Here is a 24,327-nt window from a genome sequence, read left to right as displayed (position 1 = left end):
CCATCCCGGAGACCCCCGGGAACATGGGGACGGAGGAGAGGGAGAGGGGAGAAGGAGGGGGGAGAGGAAAAGGGGAGAGGGAGGGGGGAGAGGGAGGGGGGAGAGGGAGGGGGGAGAGGCAGGGGGAGGAATAGGGAGGGAGAAGGAGGGGGAGGGAGGGGGAGAGAGGGTGAGGGAGGGGGGGGGAGAGGGAGGGAGAGGGAGGGAGAGGGAGGGAGAGGGAGGGAGAGGGAGGGGGAGGGAGGGGGAGGGAGGGGAGGGAGGAGGCTCCCGGGGACCTGGCCTCGCCCCCCGGGTCACGGATCCCCCGCCTATGGGAGGGCGTCCGCCTCAGGCACGCCAACCCCCCCCCCCCCCCCCCCCCCCCCCCCCCCCCCCCCCCCCCCATTTCCTACCACTGGCCGCGCCCTCCCGATCTCTGATTGGCTGCACCTCCCAGAGCCCTGTTATCCGATTGGGCGGAGGGAGCGGGGCGGGGCTTGGACAGAGAGGGCGCGGGATCTGCAGAGGCGGCGGCCAGAGCTGGTGAGTGTGTGAGCGGCGGGAGGGTTCGGGGGCTGCGCTGCCAGGGCCGCACTGCTGGGCCTCCTCTGGCGCCTTCCTGTGTCCACCCACTCCCCCGTGTTTCCCCCCTCCCGTACCTCCTTCTGCTCGGTGCCTCTCCCTGCCTTCTCGCCTCCCTCCTCCCTCCGCTTCGTCTCCGCTGTAGGCGCCGGTCCCGGGCCGCTGGAGGCGGTTGGCGGCCGTTGCGCCCCCTCCCCGCCCCTCAGGCCTTGGGGGGGTTCTCGCTGCGCTCTCGCGGCGGAGCCCGCACGGCCCCCATTTCCAGGCCCGGATTTCCAGGCCCAGGTTTCCAGGTGTGTGTGTGCACACACGGTTCCCCCGGTGCAGTGAGGGGGTCTGAACTGCCTGAAGCCGTCTCAGGGAAGGCTCCTGCCTGGCCGGTATCGGCCTGTTCGTGCTCCGGGGCGGCAAAGGGGGCGAAGCCTTGTCTGGGCAGCTTCGCTTGTGTTTTCCTTACTTGTTTTCCCCACGTTTTAAGTGGGAATACACGTTCGCATATGAATGTAGTTGCATCCAGCCCGTGGCTCGCCGGGTGGTTCCTTACCCTGCTGTACGCTGAGGCCGAACACTTGCACGCCAAGAATTCATTGTTGTCGGTGCTTTGATAACCCCTCAGCTTCAGGCGCTTGTATGAAGGTACCATATACACAGCCCCCGGGAAAAGTTGTGGCTGATGAAGAAAGACCGTCAATTCATGTATGCATTTGGCTGTCTCTTTGGGAAAAGTAGGAACGCTGTGAGGACAGCTATTAGGAACTAAAATAAGGAGAGACTAAGATTATGAGAAGGTACTTAAGAAAAAGCAAACTGGAGTTCTAAACTAGCTACCACTGTTACATTATTATGACCTCTTGATGTTGTGAAGATGATTACTACAGAAGGCGGTGGTGAACTTGAAATTTTATATTCTGGATGATGTATATCTGTGGAATTATTTTTTTGGAGCCAATACTTGTAAATAAGCTCTTTCTGAACTTAGTTTTTAGGTTTCATAAGATATTTTTTGATTTAATAGTTACAAATAGTTATGTGCATAGTAACAGTTACTTAGTGCATTGTTTAGTAGATGCTGAGAGTAAAGAAATAAAAGGCTGCAGCTCTCCACCTCCTGTTCACCTGTTGCTTGGCTGCAGATCTAGGCCCAAGTTAGACTTACCACAGTGTAAATGTTGAGGATAATTTTTCAGAAGTCTTGTTTTTGCATTTGGTGGGGGTTTGGTTTTTTGTTTGTTTGGTTTTTTTGGTTGGGTTTTGTTTTTTTTTTTTTTTTTTTTTTTTTTTTTTTGTTTGTTTGGTTTTTTTGTGTTTGTTTTGTTTTGTTTTTAAATTGGTTTCCCATGTTGAGGCACCGAATTTTCAGGTAATAGAGATTTTGACTTTACTAAACAGCTCTACAAAGTTGGGCTTAGTCAAACAAATTCCAGACTAAAACAGCTTACCTCCTTATTGTTTATTATGCACATAACCTATCCTTGCCATAGTCATATTGTTCTCTCTGTTGTCTTACCCTTATGTAACACTATTTGAAACAAAACCGAGAGGACTCCCCCACATGCCCCAGATTTCTTCAGCTCTGTTTCCCCAGTCTTGCATGTACATTACTCCTATACCTTAATCAGCACTCATACATAGTCTGTAGCTGATTCAGAAGAAGACTTAAAGTTGGCTGGTACTTTGTTGGAAGGGGTGTGGAATATATGAACCACCACATTTAACATTGTAATTTTAAGTATTCCCTGACTAGAACATCCCAGGCCATATAAAGTTAAAAAAAAAAAAAAAAAAAAAAAAAAAAAGAGAGAAATTAAAATTTGTGTGCTTTGCTTATGACAAATTTTAGATGGATGTCCCCTATGGGCAGATAAGAAGAATTACTTTGTGTTAGTAGGTTTCTGCAGGCCTTGTTGACAGTGATAAGTTTCTCATTTCGCTTGTGCCTGTGTATCTTCTGAAATCACTTATTATTATGTTACTCTGCACATGGTACATTGCAAAGACAGACTTACTTGAAAATACATTGTAAGTGAGCATAGCCTATCAAGCTTAGAGTACTTCTTCCTAGCCAAAATGTAATCCTTCCCTGTTTCTTTAGGCTAAAAAAAAATAGTGCTGGAGGAATTTAAGCTATGCTTTCTAAAACTGAGGAACAACATTACATTAAACACACAAGGGCTTTGTTTCTCTAAAATGTAAAATGGGGGCATTTTAGTATGTTCCAGGTGAAATAAATAATTTTGAACATTTGCTATGAATCTGTAAAAATTCTTAATCTGAAAGTTTGCTACCTTCAGGCTTATTCATTCTACTTTTACCTCCCTTCAGAGACTGCGTATACTTGTATTTATTAGCTTCGTTGTTTTATTTTTATCACCATTGCTTGTAATAGTTGTAATTATTCTGACAATGATATAGTCTTCCTGGATCTGCACTGTGCCATATTCTCTCAAATGAGAGTGAAAGCATTGGTGATTTCATTTAACAAGGCCGATTTTTGTTTGGCCATCTGTTACCTTCCTTTGTAGTCTACTTACCTCCCCAGGAGACCTGGGGAAGCAAACATCTTTTTTTATTTAGACTGAGGTACTCGGAAGAGAAAAAGTTTTATACCCCAAGGGTGGCTGCTTTTTGAAAATGGTCATGTGCCCAGACTGGCTATGTAGCTTACAAGATATACTGTGCTATTTCTCTCAGTTAAAATAATGCTTTTGTGTATATGTATTTAGGAAAGGGGAAAGCAGCCAAAGCAAATAGCTGTGAAATGTATTTTTTAACAGCAAGTATTTTATGTGTGTTTCAGTGTCGGTGATGGACACCCCCACCCACAGCACCTTGCACCTGAGTGACTGGCAGAAAAGTTACTTTGCTGTTACCTCTGGCACCTGCACACCCAGACAGAAGGCAGATGAATACCGTGCCAAACTCCTGCGTGTTCAGTATGCATGGGCAAACTCTGAGATCTCTCAGGTCTGTGCTGCCAACCTGTTTAAAAAATACGCAGAGAAATACTCTGCAATTATTGACTCTGACAACACAGAGACTGGCTTGAATAACTATGCCGAAAACGTACTGACTTTGGCAAAGTGTCAGCAAAATGACAGTGACAAGTGGCAATCTGCCTTGACAACAGATAATGTACTTGAATTAAAGTGTGTGCAAGAGAGGATGCAGGCTGGCAAAAATCTCCATCCTGCTCAGAGGGCACCAGCAGATGCCTGTGTACCAGCTGATAAAGGGGTCAGTGCCTCTGCTGCTCCAGGTCTTTCTAAACTTGGTGTCTTCAGCAGTGCCAGAGAGGCTGAGCTCTGTGCTGGCTCAGCAAAATGTGCAAGGCAGGGGCTAGATATCCTTCAGCATCCCTCATCTTCAAAGTCTCTTCAGAGCAGTGTGCCTCCTGTGACCAAAACATCGGGTACACTGGCTGCCTCTTCACCCTCCTTAAACGAGCAGGTCCATGCAGATTTCCAGGCAACTCCGTTATTTGGAAGTAAAGACACAGCAAGTATTTCTCTGAAAATGTTGAGTAACTCTTGTGATAGTCAAAATTTGTCTCTTTCCAATCAGTCAGTACCTGCTTGGTCTGCAAATTCTGGAAAAAGAAAAGCGTTTTACAGTTTGGCTGATGAAGGCAGCACAGTGAATCCTTGCCTTGTTCCGTGCCAGGCCTCCATTATGACAGAAAACAGTAGCTTTTCAGGAAATAGAAGCAGAAATGAAGAGAGCGGTTTTCCTAGTTTCAGGACTGCAAAAGAACAGCTGTGGGTGGATCAGAAGAAGAAACCTCAAAACCTACCCCAGCGTACACCAGTCTCATCTTACGGAGGTGTCAAAAAATCACTAGGTGCAGGCAGGTCTCGGGGTCCATTTGGCAAATTTGTCCCTCCAGTTCCAAAACAAGATGGAAATGAAAATGGAGGAGCACAGTGTAAACCTCATGCAGGAGGAGCAGCAGATCCATTGCTGCCTGTAGATGAACGACTGAAAAGCATAGAACCAAAAATGGTTGAACTCATTATGCACGAGATCATGGACCATGGGCCTCCTGTTAACTGGGATGACATTGCTGGAGTTGAATTTGCTAAAGCTACCATAAAAGAAATAGTAGTGTGGCCCATGCTGAGGCCAGACATCTTCACTGGGTTACGTGGTCCTCCTAAAGGAATTCTTCTCTTTGGTCCCCCTGGGACTGGCAAGACTCTCATAGGCAAGTGTATTGCATGCCAGTCTGGAGCCACTTTTTTTAGCATCAGTGCCTCTTCTCTGACTTCCAAGTGGGTAGGGGAGGGGGAAAAGATGGTGCGTGCACTGTTCACTGTGGCACGATGTCAACAGCCAGCAGTGATTTTCATTGATGAAATTGATTCTCTGTTGTCTCAGCGAGGAGAGGGGGAGCATGAATCGTCAAGAAGGATAAAAACTGAATTTCTGGTCCAGTTAGATGGGGCAACAACCTCTTCTGAGGATCGTATTCTAGTGGTTGGAGCAACAAATCGACCCCAAGAAATTGATGAAGCTGCCCGGAGGAGACTTGTGAAGAGGCTGTACATTCCTCTTCCAGAAGCCTCAGCTAGGAAGCAGATTGTTACCCGTCTTATGTCAAAGGAGCACTGCTCTCTAAATGATGAAGAAATTGAACTCATAGTTAAGAAATCAAATGGATTTTCAGGGGCAGACATGACACAGCTTTGTCGAGAAGCTTCTCTGGGCCCTATCCGCAGTCTTCAGTCCATGGACATTGCAACCATCATGCCAGACCAGGTGCGGCCTATTGCTTTCCTGGACTTTGAGAGTGCCTTCAGAACTGTGCGGCCCAGTGTCTCCTCAAAGGACCTAGAGCTGTATGAAACCTGGAACCAGACCTTTGGTTGTGGTAGATAATCGTATCCTGTCTGCTTTGCAGAAGTGTTTCTTTGGTGTGTATTAAATCCAGGATAATTTAGGGTCTCTGTGCCTGTTTTTGCATCTGTCTTTGAAATAAATTTTCTTTGTCTTTGAAATAAATTTTCTTGTGTTACACAGGCAGGTATCTAGAGATACCTGGCTTGAGATTTCAGCAGCTGAAAAGGCTGAGAAAGAGCTGGCCACAATCTGAGAAATTGCTGAACACAAGTAGCAGAGTGAGAAAATGACAAAAAAACCCCGAATCAAAACCAAAGAAACAAACAAAACAAAAACAAAGCCCCAAACAAATGGCTGCTTTGAAAGATGGAGGAATTTTACTAATATTTAAGGGCAAGATGGTCAACCCTCACATATAATTGAAGGGTGCACTGGGGGGAATCTTGCAGGGCTGTCTGTGCTGTACCAGTAATGCCATGCTAGGCTGAGGGGACCCAGGTCATGTTATTAGAAATACCAATTTTGGGCAAGGATGTGGAAAAACTGGGACTGATGGGGAAAAGTAGCTAGGGATGTGTTGTTTGGGAAGAGATGGGAGCAGAGGAAGGGAAGAGTCAAGTATGTAAGAATAAAAGTGTGGGTGAAAGGGAATGGTCTTATGTCAGCAGCACTCTATATTGTTGTGGTCTATCCCAGTTTCTTATTAAATCCTTTTCCCGATGATTTCCTACTTGACCTAGCTTTTTATCACTGCTTCTGCATCTGTGTGTTCTCTGGGTACCCACAACTGGAGAAGAGGTGATGGGTCTGTAGGATGTGAGGGTCAGCCATGGGATAGCTGGAATGTTTAGAGCCAGGTGCTGCATTATTCCTGGTGCATGGAAACTTCACTGACAAAGCTTGGCATCGAACTTCATGCTGGACTAGCTGGCAAGCAGGACAAAACCAGCACCTCTAAAGAGTCCAGAAATGAGCCCGTGGCAGGATAAGGGAGCTCAGGGTTCCGACATGGATTTTAGATGAATCTAAGTGCTGTGTCAGTGTTTGCAGGCTCTGTGAACGAGGTGTCCTTGTGAAGATGGAGAGTGCTGGGCTGTGTGTGTCTCTGGTCCTGCTTGGCTGCATTGAAGGGACAAAATGAGGCCGTGTTGTGGGGGTTCTGTGAGTGCATTTACTGACTGTGCTGTGCATGCTGGTAACAATACTCCTTGCTCTGTTTTCTGGTCTGTGAGTGTGTTTGTATGTATCTGCTGGGTTGGGTTAGGGGCTCAGCCTCACTCCTGGCTGGACCTGAAGGCAAAAGCAGCATCAGCTGTATCCATCAAGTCTGGAGAAACCTTGGTCTGAGAGTGCACCTGACTGGGCTCTGGTGGCCAGGAAGGAGAAAGCCTGTGTCCCAGCATGAGCTTGGGTTCCTGCACTCATTAAAAAAACCCATCTGGAAGCAATGGTAAAATTCCTAGCTAGCTCGTTCTTGGTGTTCTTACCTACAGTCTGTAAGAAATGCGTGGCCTTCTGTTCACATAACCTGTCCTTGCCTGTGGGCTGGACAGAGCTGCCCTGAATGGAAAATAAAAGCTTTCTTTTGGATTTTTTTGTTAGGGTGGCAGAGCTGTCTGCAGTCCTGTCCATGCTTTATTTTCTGTTTCCCTAAATGGGGGAAATGCTGAGCTTAAAAGCTAGTCAGACTTAGATTCTTCTTGTAAATGCTATTTATCTAGCAATTTTATAAAGCCATTTGGGGATTACAGGGTCTATGAGACTGTAGTGAACCTTAAGTTCAGAGTAATTTGTGACTTGGCATTCTTTAGAGCTCATCCTGATTGAAACATTAAAAAAATCCATCCCAATCTTTTTTGTAAAGTCTGGTCTGTATTAGAAATTGTTTTGCAGAGATGTAAAAATTCAGGTATGCAAATATATATGCTAATTTTTGAAATGGGGAAAGTAGAATAATTGGATTATTTTCTAAGAGTAAATGTGTGATGCGGTCCAAACTGATTGAGTTTTGTGCCACTTGGGTAAAGATTATGAGATTACATCTACTCTTACAAGTTCACTGTTGGAGAGTGTCCTGGTTTGGGCCAGGATAAAGGTGGTTTTGCTTTTAGCTAAGTCCCTTGTAAGTAGTTGCATTTGCTGAAATTAACAGCAAGTTTCTCATGCAGTGTGTGTGCTTCTAGGACTGATAACACTTGATGTTTATAGTTACTGCCAGAGACTGGTATGCAGAGCCAAGGACACAGAGGCCCCACCTGAACCCTCCTTTAGGGAGGAACAGACAAGATAGATGCCAGAACTGACCAAACAGAGTATTCCATCCCATATACGTCACACTCAGTATAAATTTGAGGCATCACGAGGGCCGAGCCTGATTTTTTTCCTGATTTCCTGCTTCCCTTCCTTCACCTGGCATCCTGGAAGGATCCCGTCCGTTCATCTGCCTGTGGTCCTGATCCGTGCCAGCCCATATCTGTGTGTTCCTGCCTCCAGCTCCCGACTGCTGCCGACTCCAGGAGTCCAGCCTGGACTTTCCCAGAGCTGCCCTGCAGCCTCGGTGGTGACGTGAGAGTTATTGGAGGAAAGGAGGGGGGAGGAATGTGGTATCCATTTTCCTGTATATTTGTATATATTTAGTAATTTTACCTATTTATCATTACTGTTTCATTAAAGTTGTGTAGTTTAGTTTCCAACCCATAAGTCTCTCTCCCTTATTTTCTCTCCTTTCCCTATCAAGGAGAGAGAGAGATTAATAGAGAGCGTCTGTTATTCGGTTTAATCGCCGGGCCAGTGTTAAACCGTGACAGAGAGCTATAAACATGTACTAGGTAAGATCTTTGCTCTCTCCAGCCATCTCTCCAACCCTAATGAAAACACATTCTTTGAAATCTTTTCTCAGGCAAGTGAATGAAAATCCCAGAGAATTTTAATTGTTTAGTAAAACCCGAGTGCTGCTTGAGGGTAATAAAACCCTTATGTATGATTAAATAATTGCCTTATTTATGCTGGGAATTTTTCTGGTATGCTATGTGAGCACACTGGATATAAATATTCGTATTTTAGTGGAAATGGCAGGGAAGATGGAACATACTGACAGAGAATAAAAAACTTTGAAGACAACAAGGACTGGGAGAGAAATGTGGTGCCCCTGTGTTTGTCCTGTGCAAAGTGAGACTTGAGATAAAAGGTAAAACCACAGCAGCAGGCAGGAACATTCTTCCTCCTACTTCTTACCTTGTTCATTACTTAGCACTTCTTTGAGTTACATGAACACACTTCTGTTTTACATCAGATGCACTGAAATAGTGAAAGGGATCATTAGGTGAAGTTTATTCTTTCTCTTTTTTAGTAATGATGCAGGTATTAAGACCATCTCTTCAGCATTCCAGCAATATTTGGGCTTTGCTGTGGGACTCACAAATCAGCAGGACTTGCAGTACTGGCCCATTATGTATTTCACAACCTGCTCTAACAGAGCCACCAAAGGAGATTAAGTTGCCAGTAACATAATTTCACAAAATACAGAAAATGCACAGACTTAGAGCAGGATTGTAATTTAAGGGAAATGATGCAGATAAATGCGCTTTAATGGATCTGTTTAGTGTATGCAAGAAACCTATGTACTTTATTCTTTTTGGCTGGCTGAACTTTGTAAGAAGAAATGCAGGACTCTCCTCTAGTTTTGTGGTTCAGTAACATTTGTTGCACAATCTAGTTTTTCTTAAATAAAGGTAAATAATTGCAGTCCTGGAAAGGGGAGGTCTTACTAACACACAAGGCAATTCAGACTTTTCATTGTCTCAGCTGAGCTTCATTCTCTTTTAGTTGAGTTAGCTAGATTGTCTCAGAGCAATGTGAAATCCCCTGATGAATTTTCATTTATAGAAAACTGTGCCAACACAAGTAGGTAAAAAGCTGATGAAGCAGCTATGATCATCATCTGCTAACGGTGGGTGGGCGGAAACCAGACTGACCCCTGAGAGAACTGGTAAGATTGTCCTGTTGAAATCAGGCAATCCCTGTTTTTCTGATTGAAATTATGGAACTACTCCCAAGCCAACATCTCATTGGAAAAAGCCCCACCAAACAAAGTCCCACTTTTCTTATTAACATTTTAATTTTGATGGCAGTGAGGGGCTGGTCTTGGTGAGCACTTACAAGGACTTGAAAGATCCTTTGAACTGTAGATGTGCTTCAGACACATGATTTTTTGACTTTATTTTCCCATCTTTCCCAGCTGCTTTCAGTAGCAGTGGAGCCTCTCTCCTCCATCACTTAAGTCTCTAACAAAACCAGCTGCAGGAATGACCCATGTGAAATATTTGATAAGACCTTGCCATTTGTCTATAACTGCACTTGGAATATGGTTTTAAAATTAACTGTGCACCAATACTATGATAATTTAATATTTTCTATCTTAATAAAATATCATGCAGGAGTTGTAAAAGCCTCAAAGAAGGTAAGATATGGCCTATATATGTATTCCCCTATTGCCAAGGCACATACCCTGCTCTAGAGGTTGTATGAGGTTGTTTTCCTGTAGCAGAGGAAGATGCAGCAGCAAGCAAAAGGCAATGCTATTCTCTTTCAGAAGCTGAGGGTCAAAGAAAGTGAATGCTGCAAGGATGCTGAAAAGATGCTGAATCTAGTTTTTGGCTGTCAGAGTGGTGATGCAGGGCTTCCTCAGTGTATCTTGCTAAGCAAGATGGGAATGACTGTATTTCTCCCCCCTGGGCATGACTGGAACCTTAGCTGGGAAGGAAGAAGGGGACCAGAAAAGCTGTAGCTTCAGCTGTGCAAGCTTGAGCAGGGGCTTGAGTTTTTTTGTGGTGGGTTTTTTGTTGGGTTTTCTGGGTTTGGTTTTTTTTTTTGTTGTTTTTTTGAAGTAAATCAAAATTTTCCAGGCAGTGGCTCGTGGAGATTCCTCCCCAGTTTGTACAGGTTTTGAATTCTGTACTGTGAGTTAAAATGTAATGAGAGATTAAATTTTCTGGGCATCTGCTTTTAGAGTAGCTTTTATGGTTTTCTTAGTAAGAAACTTTTAAAAATACCAGTAAATAGAGCAAGTTTTTATGTATAGCTGTAGGAAAGGATGTCTGTCAGTTGGGGTGGCCCTTCCATCTAAAACTGTTACACAGAACCATTTGGACTGATAGGCCTCACCAGTTAGAAGTATTTCTCAGTGGTGATCAAGACATGTAAGTCTGTTTTCTATTTTTCCAAATAAATAGTTGTCTTCTGCACCAGTTACATCTAGTGACTACTTATCCTTGCAGATCTGATCCAACCAATGAAATTTCTTACTGGAGTTGTCATAAAATAGCTTGTATCATAGATTTAATTCAATGTCCTGAAGAAAAACTTATTCTTTCACCTATGGTCTCCTTATTTTTTTTCAGATAAGATAAGAAGTAAGAGGAGGTGTGAGATATTGACATAGTGAATCTGAACACTGTTGATATATTGTATTTCTTGCATAATAATTATTTACAGAATGGATATAGATCTGCTATAGTGAAGGATGTAGTCATGTAAATAGAATTACAGAGAATCTTAATTTTTAAAAAATTATGGAAAGGTTTTTTCCAGAGAGGACATGAACTCTGGAAGCTGGTTTCTGCAAGCTATTTTCCTGCTAGGTACTCTAAGAATGGTGCAATTTGGCTTCAAACCAGAAAAAAAGGAGCTAATTCAAAAAGAATCAACAGAAAACAGTGAAAAGTGTTGCGGAAAAATTGATTATATATAAAGATGCAAATAAACGTATACTTTAAAGTTATTTGGGCAATGGTTGCATCTTTTTAAATATTTGTTGATGGCTTAATGTCATATAAAAGTACACATTTAGCAGTGATGGCATAAAATTAGAAAAAAAGAAAACCTCCACTTTCATGGAAGGTAACAGAAACTCTGGGCTTGTGTAGCTACACTGTGAGTGAAGGAAGAGATGGAAAATAAGCTTGTAGTGACAAGGGAGGAGGTAATGAGGAATTGGTTTGCAGGTTCTGTGATTAGTCTGTTATATTCTGAACATCCCTGTGGGCTTTTTCAACAATTTAAAAGTTAAAAAAAATATAACTAAAAGTTTCCACCCTACTTACTGGGGTGCCTCAGTGTTGTATGACAGTGTTTCGGCTGACTGAAAAGATTTAACTGAGACAGTTAAAACCTTGCAGTATCAGAGTTCATTCCAAAACCAGAAGTTTTGCACGACAGAAGTTCAAGAGGACTCAAGATTGAAATTTAAGAAACTTCTGCTGTCATCTTCTAAAAATATATACTAATGCTCTGGCTGTAGAGGTCTCAGAGCAGGCAAACTTGGGAACTGCTCCATTTTAGTTTAATTCATGAAAAGGATTTCTCCCGTGCTTTTAAAAAGAATTGTTGTGGTAGAATTCCCCAAATAGTTAAAATAGTAAAACTATTATGTCAGGTTATTTGGTCCCAATTTTATCTTTACCCATTTTATCTTGACAGGAGTGAGAGAGGAATACTGCCTTATTTATACCTCTACAGAGGGGATAATATCGTACAGAGGAGTCCCAATATCCTGTACTACCTCTGCCAGCAGATGGGGGGGGCAATGGTTCTGCTGCTACCCTCATCTGCAGGCTGGGGATGCCTTTCGCTCAGTGCTATCAGCAAGGAAGGTTGGGTGATGGGGAACATGAGCCAGAGGAGCTCAAATACTTTTGCTAGACAGGTGGTTAGGACAGACTTAGCAAGGTATCTTGCTCGGTCTCTACTTAGAAAGGTTTGGAAAGTTATGGAGAAATAATTATCCACGCTAAATCCACTCCATTTCCGGCAGCAGCAGACTTAAAAAAACTAAATAACACCTCTGTCGTGTTGTCTTCACCTTTTTTTACAGTCTGCCACCAGATGGAGATCTTTTCCCGAAGAAGTCAACCCAGTTTCCTGATGCAAGCCTAAGGACAGTCAAAGTTATGTTTCCTTGTCTTGTCCCCTTAAAGCACGCTGTGTTAATGACTTTTCACTGGTATTTTATTAAGGATTATTGTTGATTCATTGGGTGGCCTCCCATTTTTAAGATTTTTTTTGGGGGGAGCTGTGAAAATCAGGCTGACCTCCAGAACTCCCTACTTAACAAAAATAGGATTAAAAAAAATGACTTTCATCTTGTGTCTCAGGCTGTAATATTACACTGGGTGTGATAATAACAAGGTGAAACTGATCCTCAATCTTAGGAATTTTAATTACAGAGTAAAGGAGTGGATATGAGGAGTCTTCCAAACTGAAGATACTGTAAATGCATTGAAATTCATTGAGATTTGTAACAGGTAGGTAACAGTCTTCAATTCAACAGTCTTAATTCATGTGAATTTTCATTGGTAGCAAATGGTATTTTTTGCTCTCCCCATGTGGCCTTGCAAGTAAAAATCATTTGTGCTGTCAGAATAGGGTTGAGCATCTGGCACCACTCTTACCTCAGCAGTGCAGGGACTTTCTCCTGACTTACCTGTCCCAGAAGACAGAGCTACATGCTGGGTACTTTGTTGGCTTCCTGGCTGATGTTTGACTGAGTTGTCTGGGCAGCTGAAGGGAGCTGGTTGGGGATAGCTTTCAGGACCGAAGAAACCTCTTGACTGATTTCTCCAGAGAAAGAATTCTCTAGAGCTGCTGAGATCTTCAGCCCCTTGTGCCCATTTCAAGTGAAAATCACAGATCCCATCCAAGATCATGGATTGAATATTTATAAAACCCCATATGTGCTTAGATTTAAGTGGCTAATATTGCTCTATCTTCCTGAGTCCTATGGTTTCTCACTTCCCTGCTTTGTGGGTCAGATGCTTTGCAGCCAATTTACATCAATTCCTGGCACTGTTTTTAAAGGAAGCAAGGGGGAACAGTGTGAAGTCTCACTTTCTGCCAACAACAGGAAGCGTATGCTCTTTGAGTCAGGCAGACTGTTTCAGCCATGCCTTGTGTTGAACCAACAAATTACTGCGCCACAGATTTGGTCTTCAACAGGGTAGCACTGCTCAGCGAATCCCTAGAAAGGCAAGAGCACAGCACAGGGGCATGGATGCTGGGGAAGCATCATGCTGCTGCAATCCCCTTTTTGAAAGGAGCATTTGCCTTTAGTCATCTGAAGGGGAGAGGAAATGGTGTTAACCCTCTTCTATTCTATGGATCTGGACTCACTGCTACTGAAATCTTGCTGGGGGTGACTGCTGGAGGAGTCTCCCTTTGGCCCCTTGGGATGGTGCCATCTAGCAAGGCTGTCCTGCTATAGAATGGAAAGGGGTGCACTCCTGGATCCTGTCCTTCATTTTTTGGGTATCCAGAGCAGGCTAAGGTACTTTGTGGAGTGCAGAAATCTGTCATGTAGTTTTTCAAGACTTCTATGTGTTGATTCAAAATCCCAATTTTCTTTTTTTCCAGGTACATAGTTTAAATTCAAACTTAAAATGAGGCTACCTTAAAAAAAACACAGAAATCCCTTCTCTGAAACATACATCTTTTCCAGAGCTGTTTCCAGGCCTACTTTTTGTATGCTAATTGTACATGGCATTTATACAATTTTTTTTTCCTTTTCTTTCTTTTTTGTCATTTCAATAAAACTTTATAGAAGATCAACTCCAAAAGCCAGTGTTTTTCATATCTACCTTCATTTCCCCCAGTGTTTTACTGATGCAGAACCAGGCTTAGTTCAAAAAACGCGAAGAATGTGCAAAGAGTAATATTCTGAAGACATCAGGTTTGTATTTCACTGTCCCCCAAATATTTTTTGTACAACTTGGATTTTCTTCCCCCTCTCCACTACCACCAAGCCTATCTGTGGTTGTTTCTCCTGGGCATTTCCTTTCTAACTGCAAGCAAGCAAGCATGCAAAGGTGTGCTGTGGGGCTGGGTATGTTTTGAGGTGTCTGGTTAAGACTGAAGGCAGATCAGCATCCCTGAGGTGCTTGTCTGATGGCTAAGGATGGGATGCTGCCTGCTTTCCTCCTGCCTTATCCCGTTCCCTCCCTGCAGCTGGGGTGCTGGTGGAGGTGATGGGCTTCCCAGACTGAAGATGCTGGGTGTGGATAGGCTGGAGAAGGGCTCTGAGCAAGGGGTTGTCAGGAGGCAGCTGTGATGGGGAGAGCTTGGAAAGAGAGACCTTGTGAGCCAGCCTGTGAGAAAGCATTTATTCTGCTTTTATTGAGAAAAACTCCAGCAGTGACCTCAGAAAACACTGAGAAAGATAGGCTGTGCAACTTCCCCTGTTGGCAAGGCATGAAACAGTGAAGGGACCTGGCCTGCCATCCCTCCATGCCTTCTGGAGATCCTCCCCTGAGAGCTGCTGAATGGCACCAGCTCTTCTCAGCTCCCTGCTGACTTTATCTTGCTCAGTATTAGTGAGACCCAGGGCTTGAGAAAAAGCAAAATGTTGATGTGATGTAGTATTCATAATCTAGAATTATGGAACTGGCCAGAGGCTTAGTAGCAGAAGTACACAGCACAGTAAGATGTGGAAAGGAGGACGGGTTTTTGAGTTGAATATTGCAAAGGAAATTAGGCAAGCAGTTTATTTAGGAGAAGCAGAACCAAAAGGAAAGCTCTTAGCCTTACCCCTCTGCACATACTGCTTCTCCAGAGAAGCTGTGGTGATCCTGCAAAATTTGACAAGGAGGGTGTAACAAGTCCTTCCCTATTTTCTGGAAATCCCACCCTCTTTCCACAGCTTATCTGAAGTTTCTATTTTGCACGTTGGTATTTGTGCAAAGTTTCCAGTGAGCTTTCAGTGTTCTGTTGTAAATTAGCCTGCCAACTAAAGCCATCAGAGGCATCTTTTTCTTTGGAGCAAAGGATTTTTATGTGGCTATTGCCTGCTGCTTTGTTTTTTCAGTTTTGTTGTTTGTTTTGGATTTTAATTTTTTTTTTATTATTATTTTCCTGACATAGTTGGGAGGACAAAGAAAGTGATTTTACAGTGTTTGTAAAGCTTAGAAAAGTATCCCAGTTTGCTGAATCATTTGGTTGCCATAAAACTGTTACTTGAGCAGCTCGTTGTGTGTCCATAAGAAAACTGAGAGAGGGCCCACACTACAGCACATCAGGCAGAGCCCCTCTCCCAGTATAGTTTTCCTTTTATCTGTAATTTGAACCAATTTGTGAGGCAAAAGCTGTCCAAAAAAAAAAAAAAAAAAAAAGCAAAAAAAAAGCTGTCCAAAAGCTTCCATCCTGGGAAGGTTTATGTCTCTTTGTATAAAAAAATCTGATCAAAACAGTGTAATAAGTGTAAAACAGGTAATATAAGATGTTTTCTGTAACAAAGAAGTGGAAGGAAAACTGTCATCTCTTTGTTAGAAGTATATAAATTACTGAATATTTTGAATTAAGCTCACCTATGGTGTATGCACATACAGCATGCACACACACACACTTTGAATTAATCTACAGCCTGAATACTTAGACTTGTGAACTTTCTACAGCTCTTACAAGTCAGTGCAAGGGTCTGCAAATACAGATTCCTGTGCTCACTTCACACTGAAGAGGAAACCTGGTCTGCTGCTGGAGAACAAACAAGTCTCAGAAGACCTGGCTACCAATCCTAATTTTGACAAAAACTCCTTGCACGACCTTGTGTAAAGAATTTAGGCTTTTTTGTGTGTGTGTGCTTCAATTTCCCTTTCGGGGCAGGGGGGAGGATGTAGTAGTTTTTACCAGCTTTTCAGAAACTGAATCTTGGATTTTGGAAAGGAGGATGAAATGATATTCCTTTTTGATTCAGACTCATTCCCACTTCCTATAATCTTAACCCCACACACACTTCTCAAGACCTGCAGAGCTACACACCTCCTGTATTTGAAACAAAAATGGATATTCTCCAGAACTCTGTGTTTCTGGAAACTAGGGTATTAAGAAAAGAGGGTTTTTTTAATAACAGTAATGACAACATAAAAGGAATTGTTAAAAAGGATTTACACTGTGATTCTTTGTATTAAAAAAAAAAGGAAGTATGAATATACAGCAAGAACACCTGCTTTGGCTCTCTGAATTTGTCAGAGGGTGGGTCTAAAATTCATACAGAAACAGTTTTAGTTCATAAAAGGAATTTTAGATTTAAGGATAATCAAGAGAAAAGGTCGCCTCTTCTGTACCCTAAAAGACAAGCAATTATTAAGAATGGTAGTCTACTTTTTGCCCCCTAAAATGCACGTTTGGTCTTTTTTTATTCTGTAGTTCTAACTCTTACAGTAGAGTGTAATTTCTTCAGTGCTGAACTTGATGTGTTAATTTTTCCACCCAATCTTTTACTACCCTTCATTTCCCTTCTGGTCTTCCTATCACTTATGGTACATTTGCCCCTACCTTCAATGGCCAAATTATGATTCCTCTATCAAGAACTATTTAACAAAACACAGGCATATGCCTGTAGCCTCCTTCTCAGGGTTTGGGCTTTGGAATTTTCTTGAAAATGCTTAATTTCACACTTCTTCATCTATTAATACGTGCATTTAATTGTCTCCCTAAAACCCCTGTAGCTTTTCTTCTTCTGTATGTCTATTATTTCTGCTGATCAGGATCTGATTTTTGTGTCAAGGTGAGTTAAATGCATTCTAGCTGGCAGCTGGGCAGAGCAGCTTTACATGCAGGAACTGCAGCGTCTGTAAGTGCTGTGTGATCTCCAGCAGCTTGATTAGTTTCACTTACACAGGTTTTACTCTGGTTACTGCAGTAGAAATCGTCCTGTCAGTTGCCATCAGAATATCAGTGTTAGACCTTATAGAGCTGGTTGGTATCTCAGTTAGCTTGCTATTACAAAGGGGTAGCAAGACAGATGTTTCCAAAGCAGAAGTAATCATTATAATTTTACCAATATTTGGTGAGTTCAAAAAAACCCCTACCTACATGTGCGTGTTAAGTGCATTTCCCATGTGCATTTGCCAGACTATGCAAATAAAATACTATATTTAACACGAGTCTAGAGCTAAGTGACTGGATGCAATGCAAAATTTAAAAGTTTGAGAATGTTTCAGAGTAGGACTTCTGCATGTTCAGAACAACAACAACAAAAAAGTAAAATTCATATACCAATGGTAATGTTAGTGCTGGCAAATATATGTTTTCAGCAAGTATTTACTCCCTTTTCTTTTTCTGCAACACAGTGGAGAATGAGCCTATCTTCTCTTCCATGGCTACATGCAGAAATCTCCCTAAGATGATAAAGGTACTTTTTTGTACACTACAACTATCAGAGAAACAAAACTGGAATGTTTGAATTGAGATTTGAACCTCTCTTAATGTTAAGAGCTTTTTGGATCTCTGTTTTAATTTACATGACATATTAATGCTGCAGTATTTAGAGTAATCCTTGTCAGTGCAGCAGGAACTCTATAAAGACTGCAGTCAAATAGCCATTGCTATGTCCTTTGAAACAAAACAAGGAGGAAAATAATAAAAAAGAAACCCCTCTCTTGTAGTACATCATATCTATGTGTTAAACTGCTCCCTCAATATTCCTGTTATTTTCCCAGGGTTTTCTTGTAAGGACTTCTGTGCAGGCTGGTCAGAGGAGGGGCCCCTCTGGCTGCTGTGGGGCAGTGGGTAGAGATGCTGGGCTTGTCCGGGGCTCTTGGCTCTGCTCTTGGTAGTAAGGAGCTTACAAGGGGCTTACATTACCCCAGGCCTGTAGCATACCTGTATCCGAGCTCTGTGGATTTCGGTGCGTGGAAATAGAGGATATGAGGTCAGGCTGGGTTTTGCTGGTTGTCTGTAGGATGACATGAAATTTATGGACTTTAAATTGAAAAATTGAGCCTGCTGAAATTAGTGCAAAAATTTTGATGGCCTGAGCAGAGATCAGGGTTTCAGCCCTGAAATCTTTAGCTGAGACCCTCTGAGTCCTCCCTGCCTGCACTGTAGGTTTCCCTAGAAGATTGCTGAGAGCAACCTCAGGCAAAGAGTAGGTTCAGAATTAAAATTTAATCTGGTTGAACATTTGAGTGGGAAACAAGAAGTGAAAACTGTCAACTGTGCCCAGATCCATTCAGATCACTTCTAGGGACAGTTTTGATACCAAATTATCCTTGTTATGCAAATTTCCTCACCAACTGGCTGGTTCCCAGTTATGCATGGGGAGAAGCAGTGGCCACATCTGCTTCCCGTTTTGCCGTTTCGGAGACGAGCCATCTGTTTGGCCTCATCCCGAACAGCCTGCTTGGTGCTGATTAACTTCCTCACCCTGCCAGCCCTAGGCTCACTGTCTGCTGCAAGGTGTAGATTTTTTTTAATTTTTTTTTTCTTTCTTCTCTAACTGCTTATAAACCAGAACCTTCACTTCTCTCCCAAGGGACAGGAAGGCGTTGGTTTGTGTGATTTGCAGCCACCACCAGCAGCAGCGGTAGCAGCAGCAGCTGCCTTCTGTCACTCACATCTTTTGTATGTGTGGTCGGGACAGATAAAACCAGGAATTGTTCCATGTCCTGGGAGAAGTTTAAAGCAATGAGACCTTAACTTAAAAAAAAAAAAGTTTTAAAGCCTAACACAGCAAAAGTTTTCCTGCAGTTAACTGGGATCTGTTCATTTAGCAAGAGTGCTCACTTGCTCCTTTTTTTTTTTGATTGAAATGTGATGAACTCCTGCTGCCTGAAGTCCAGATTTGGATTTCTCACTGTCTTCCATCCCATTTTCAGTAAAGCTCTGAAAATTTTCAGGCCCTTCTCTTTTCTGGAAACCCATTTTCTGGGAATTACTACAGGGCTTCAAAAATGCGTCTGTCAGTGACTGCAATGAGGGTTGCGTGTTCCACAGCCCTGAAAATTCAAAGTCTGTGTAGCAAAAAGAAAAAAAAAAAAAAGAAAAAAGCATAAAAAAATTAACTTAAAACCTGGGAAACCATGAAAACCAGGGTAACAAACCTCCTCTCTTGTTAAGGTTAAGACTTCTGTTACCTTCCACATGCCAGGGGTGTGAGGGATTTTTGTCTTTCAGGATGCATTCAAACCAGAATTTTTCTCATGCACCATTTTCCTTCCAGATAAGAAGCCAGCTGTGTAGCACAAAGGTGGACACATCCTGGCTGGCCCAGAGCAGACAAGGATGCCCTGGAGCTCTGACCCACAAGACAGAGACAGGAGCAGTTGTGTTCAGAAATCAAACAATTTGGTTTTCCAATTGCCACATTTTCAGCTTCTCCTTTATTTTTGACCATCTCACAAGCTGACAAAAGCAGTGCTATATCCTCAGCAAAGTCAGGAGCATTTGTAACCCCTTTTCTTCAAATAAGATGTTGAATGATTACAATCCAGCCCCCTATACACACACATACACCCCCCCTCCCGGATACACACACACACACACACATACCCCCTCCCAAAATAGGAAACTGTTCTGTTATCAGATCTGTGTCTTCCAGGTCTGGGTCCCAGTTCTCATTTTGGTATCTCCTAAAATAATCTTGTGTGTTTTAGTATATTTCTTGATTTCAAAGACTGACTAGAAAATGTTGGTTGCTGAGGACCTTTCAATACTGTTTTGATGTTCAGACGCTGACATATGAACTGGGAACCCTGTCTTGGGGACTCGGGGCTGAAAATACTGACCCTTGGTAGTCGTATGTTTGTGTCTGTGTAACAGTTTGTATCTTGGCACTTACAAGAGTTACTACAATTTAATCAGTCTGTTGGGGTGGGAATTAATACAAATATGATGATTTTAATATACTCTTCAAAGCGTGATAGAGACCCAGAACAGATTTTTAGGTACACAAATTTGCATTTAAATCTGCAGATGTCTCTACTTTAGTTTAAGGATTTAATAGCATTGATTGAGAATATTATATTTAGTCTACTTTTGTTGTTGTTGTTGTTATTATTATTATTTGATGGACCATATTTACTTTGCAGAAGAGTCACCACTGAAATGGAAATTTGTAGTTCATTTTATTTACTGAGAAGTAGCTGTCATGGTCAAAAAAAGAATTAGTAGAGTAAAAGGTTTCTTCTTATAGAAAAAATAGTCATGGTTTATGATGAAATCATATCAGTAACTTAAGAAAAACCTAGATTTTGGGAACCTGTAAAAGAATTGATTGCAGTACCATTAGAGTTGGCAGTTTGTTTGTTTTTTTGTTTTGTTTTATTTTGTTTTTTGATTTGTTTTTATAAAAATCTCATGTTGTTCATCATAATAGTTTTACAAATGGAAATATTTCTAAAACTTCATAAAGGGTGCTTTTTCTAAGCAAACGAGTGGTTCTTGTTTTCATTAAATATGTGATGTGAAATTTACTGTGCTGGAATCTGAAGGAAACGGGGACACCTGCTGAGAAATCACCTTTGTTATGGCAAATAGTAGAAATAATTCCTCAGTGTTTTATTTTGAATTACCATGACTCTACATGCAGAAGTAATTGTGTTCTGTAATCACTGTGGCTGGCTGGTGGGAGGGAAGGGCAAGAGGAGAGGGCTGCAAAGGAAGCAAAGCCTCTCTAAGTCAGCTACTCCAAGGAGCTGTGTGAGTTCCGTGGCTGGGGACACTCTGATAGGAGAGAGCTAACTTCAAACTTTAGCAGGGCTGCTCCATGGCACTGGTGAACGTAGGGTGACTGACACAGGGTGGCTTTTTTTGGCCACAGAAGATGAGTTGTGAGGATAGCAAGAACAAACTCACCGTGACATGGGCTCTGGGTGTGGAAGCAGAGCCTGAGGCCATGGATGATGCTCAGTGCTCCCTCACTGCCCATTGAGCTGTCTACCATACATACATACATACATACATACAGACATAAATACATACATACAGACATACATATATGGCCCATCTCAGCACACAAAGTCACCACTCCCAAACACAGGGCCTCCACCTCTACTGCATGGCTTCTCCACCCACTTGGAGGATGACCAAAATACTCAAAAGTTCTGGGGTCTGGGTTTTTTGTTTGTTTTTGTCTGTTAGGGTTTTTTACCATGTTCTCTTGTCTTAAAAGGTACATCTCACTTTGCGGACATAATTTAATAAGAGTTCCAATTTTTATGAAATTTGCTTTTCCTTTTTCTCTTTTTTTTTTTTTTTTTTTAATAAAATGTTCTCAAAGAAAAATGAAGTTACAACATAAAACCACAGGGAAAAAAAGAGTGTGTAAATACAACTTCTCTATTAGAAAAGACAGTCTGGGTAAAGGCTGGGAAGCAGTTATTTTGTACTTTTGAAAACAGATATAAAATTTAAGACATTCACCTACTCACTCATTTTAGGGTTCAGCTAAGCCATATCAGGGTATTGCACCACAGAAAAAAAAAAGCAAACAAAAACCAAAACCAAACCAAAACAAACAACCCCAGAAAGAGGGAAACTACACTAACCTAGTTTTCTGAGGGCAGAGTTTGTTTCAAGGTACACATATTCAAAGCATCCTATTTTCATGCCATCCTTGCATATTTTCATAAATAAAATTATTGAAATTGTTGTTTCTAAACAAAAGATGATATTGTCCAAAAAAGAAAAAACAAAACATAACACACAGAACACATGAAAAGAAGCAAACCTATAGAAGTCCCATCCTGAACAGAAAATGCTGTTTGCCCTTGCCTTTAGACTATGACCTCTGGTACTTACACTTCTGTCTTGTTTCATATACATCATCACATATCCTGGTATAGCATAAATAAGGAAACACCAGACCCAGGAAGCAAACCCACTCTGATTGATGGCTGCAGCATCATGTCATATGAACCATTTTAGATATATACACATACATTTGTATATAGAATATTAACGATACACAAAATCACAGACAGAGCATGTGCACATCAACAAGAAAAGTGACACAGAGACTGCTGCGTGAGCAGGTGTGCACAGAGATGTTGCAAAGGCAGTGAACCCTCCCAGTATTCAGAAATAACATTTAAAAGCTACGTTCAAGGCAGTCCTAAATTCCACTGGGGCTGTGCTTGTTTACAGGGTTAATGAATGTGGCTTTATTTTTGTGCTTTTTAGTAAAAGCAAAGAAACAAAATCACCTGCCTAAGCTTCTGTCCCCCTTCCCTTTATGTAGGTGTCTTAAATGAAGGGTTAAAAAATTATAGCATGGGGCATAAAGTGACCTAAATCCTAGCACAGTAAGAAAAAGGTGTAAGAGCAGAATATTTCTGTACAGCCAATACCTGACTTCACACAGGACATGGAATCTGAGCAATTGCTTCATCCCTTCTTGGTTGGTATCAATCAAAAGTGGAGAGGAGTAAGAATAACTGTATGCATCCTAACCATCTATGGGAAAATAAACCCATATCTAGTTTAAATTTTTTTTTTAAATTAAAAAAGTTAAAATAAAGGAAACTCAGAATAGTTAATCTCTCCTAGTGAGGATCCTCTTTAGATCAGTCTTGTACAAAATAGTATAAGCATAGAATTGTTTGGCTTGGAAAAGACCAAGTCTATCATCGAGTTCACCTGTTAACCCATCACTGTCAAGTCCACCACTAAACCAGGTTCCTAAGCACCACATCTACATGTCTTTTTAATACCTCCAGGGATGGTGACTCAACCACTTCCTGGGGCAGCCTATTGACAACATTTTCAGTAAAAAAATTTTTCCTAATACCCAATCTAAACCTCCCCTGGCACAACTTGAGCCCATTTCCTCTTGTCCTATAACTTCCCATTAGGGAGAAAAAGCCAAGCCCCCACCTTGCTACAGCCTCCCTTCAGGTAGATGTAGAGAGCAGTAAAGTGTCCCCTCAGCCTCCCTTTCTTCAGACAGAACATTCCCAGTTCCCTCAGACACTCCTCATAAGGCTTGTTCTCCAAACCCTTCACCAGATTAATTTCCTTTCCTGACACACTCCAGCACCTCTATGTCTTTCTTGTTCTGAGGGGCCCAGAACTGGACACAGTACTTGAGGTGCCGTCTCACCAGTGCTGAGTACAGGGGCACCATCACTTCCCTGCTCCTGCTGACCACACTATTCCTGATACAAACCAGGATGCTCTTGGTCTTCTTGGCCACCTGGGCACACTCCTGGCTCACATTCAGCTGGGTGTTGATCAACACCCTGAGGCAGGCAGATCAACACCTCTGGGCAGCTTTCCAGTCACTCTTCCCCAGACCTGTGGCGTTGCATGGGGTTGTTGTGACCCAAGTGCAGAAGCTGGCACTTGTAGGACCTCATACAGTTGTCCTTGGTCCATCAATCCAAGCTGTCCAGGTCTCTTTTCAGAGCCTTTCTACTCCCAGGCAAATCAACAGTCCCACACAACTTGATGTTGTCCACAAACTTACTGAGAGTGCACTCCATTCCCTCATCCAGGCCATTGATAAAGATATTAAATAGAACTGGCCCCAGCACTGAGCCCTGGGTAACACCACTTGTACTGGCCACCAGCTGGATTTAATCCTTTGGGACTGGCCAGCCAGACAGTGTTATACCTACTGAAGAGTGTGCCCATGCAAGCCACGAGCAGCCAGTATTACCAAAATATTTTTACCTCATTTGCGGGTGTATTCTGTCTTGGAGCTGTAAGCGTAGCAGGCATTGATGACACAACCCTGTCTGGGCCATGGAAGGGGCAGACAGTTCCTTGTGCTTGCCCTCTTTACCTGGAAGGCAACAAGCAATTGTGTCTCTTGAGGCAACTGAGCTATAATATGGGAGTAGAAGGATCACCTTTTGGCCTGTAATTTACAGTGCTTGTTTTTATGGGAGGTCACTGGCCTTCCTGTATGTACCACCTTGTAGTGGAACAAAGCAATCAGACGCCTCTGATTACCGAGAAGTGGGTGTGAGGCGGTATCAAATCCACCTGTGCCCAATTAGGGCAGGCCCCCTATTGAGCATGTGCAAGACCAGGGGGCCAATAAAAAGTGAAACTCACAGCCACAGACTAGCTCACTCCCGAACACTGTATTACCTTTATTGCACTACTAGTGCTCATCACCTCCAAGGTGAGGCTCTCGTGGCGCAGCTGGTTAAGACC

At 42.4% G+C, this 24,327-nt stretch overlaps 1 protein-coding gene across 2 annotated transcripts; it reads left to right on the top strand.

The window, feature by feature from the left end:
• Window positions 1–720: 720 nt before the first annotated feature.
• FIGNL1 (fidgetin like 1) lies at window positions 721–5,534 on the top strand. 2 transcript variants are annotated; one of them, XM_030445910.1, is made up of 2 exons: window positions 721–857; window positions 3,362–5,534. In XM_030445910.1, the coding sequence occupies exon 2, from the start codon at window positions 3,370–3,372 to the stop codon at window positions 5,437–5,439; it is 2,070 nt and encodes a 689-aa protein (XP_030301770.1). In that variant the 5' UTR covers window positions 721–857; window positions 3,362–3,369; the 3' UTR covers window positions 5,440–5,534. The 2 variants fall into 2 exon arrangements, with proteins under 2 accessions (XP_030301770.1, XP_030301769.1); XM_030445909.1 differs by lacking the exon at window positions 721–857 and adding an exon at window positions 967–1,260.
• Window positions 5,535–24,327: the final 18,793 nt, after the last annotated feature.

This window comes from Calypte anna, chromosome 2, assembly GCF_003957555.1.
Source record: "Calypte anna isolate BGI_N300 chromosome 2, bCalAnn1_v1.p, whole genome shotgun sequence".
Taxonomy (NCBI): domain Eukaryota; kingdom Metazoa; phylum Chordata; class Aves; order Apodiformes; family Trochilidae; genus Calypte; species Calypte anna.
This window is presented reverse-complemented; position numbering and strand designations above follow the sequence as displayed.

What these genes read in the sequence shown, in the direction of transcription:
- FIGNL1 (XM_030445910.1), top strand. Translation starts at nt 3,370, where the DNA reads ATGGACACCCCCACCCACAGCACCTTGCACCTGAGTGACTGGCAGAAA.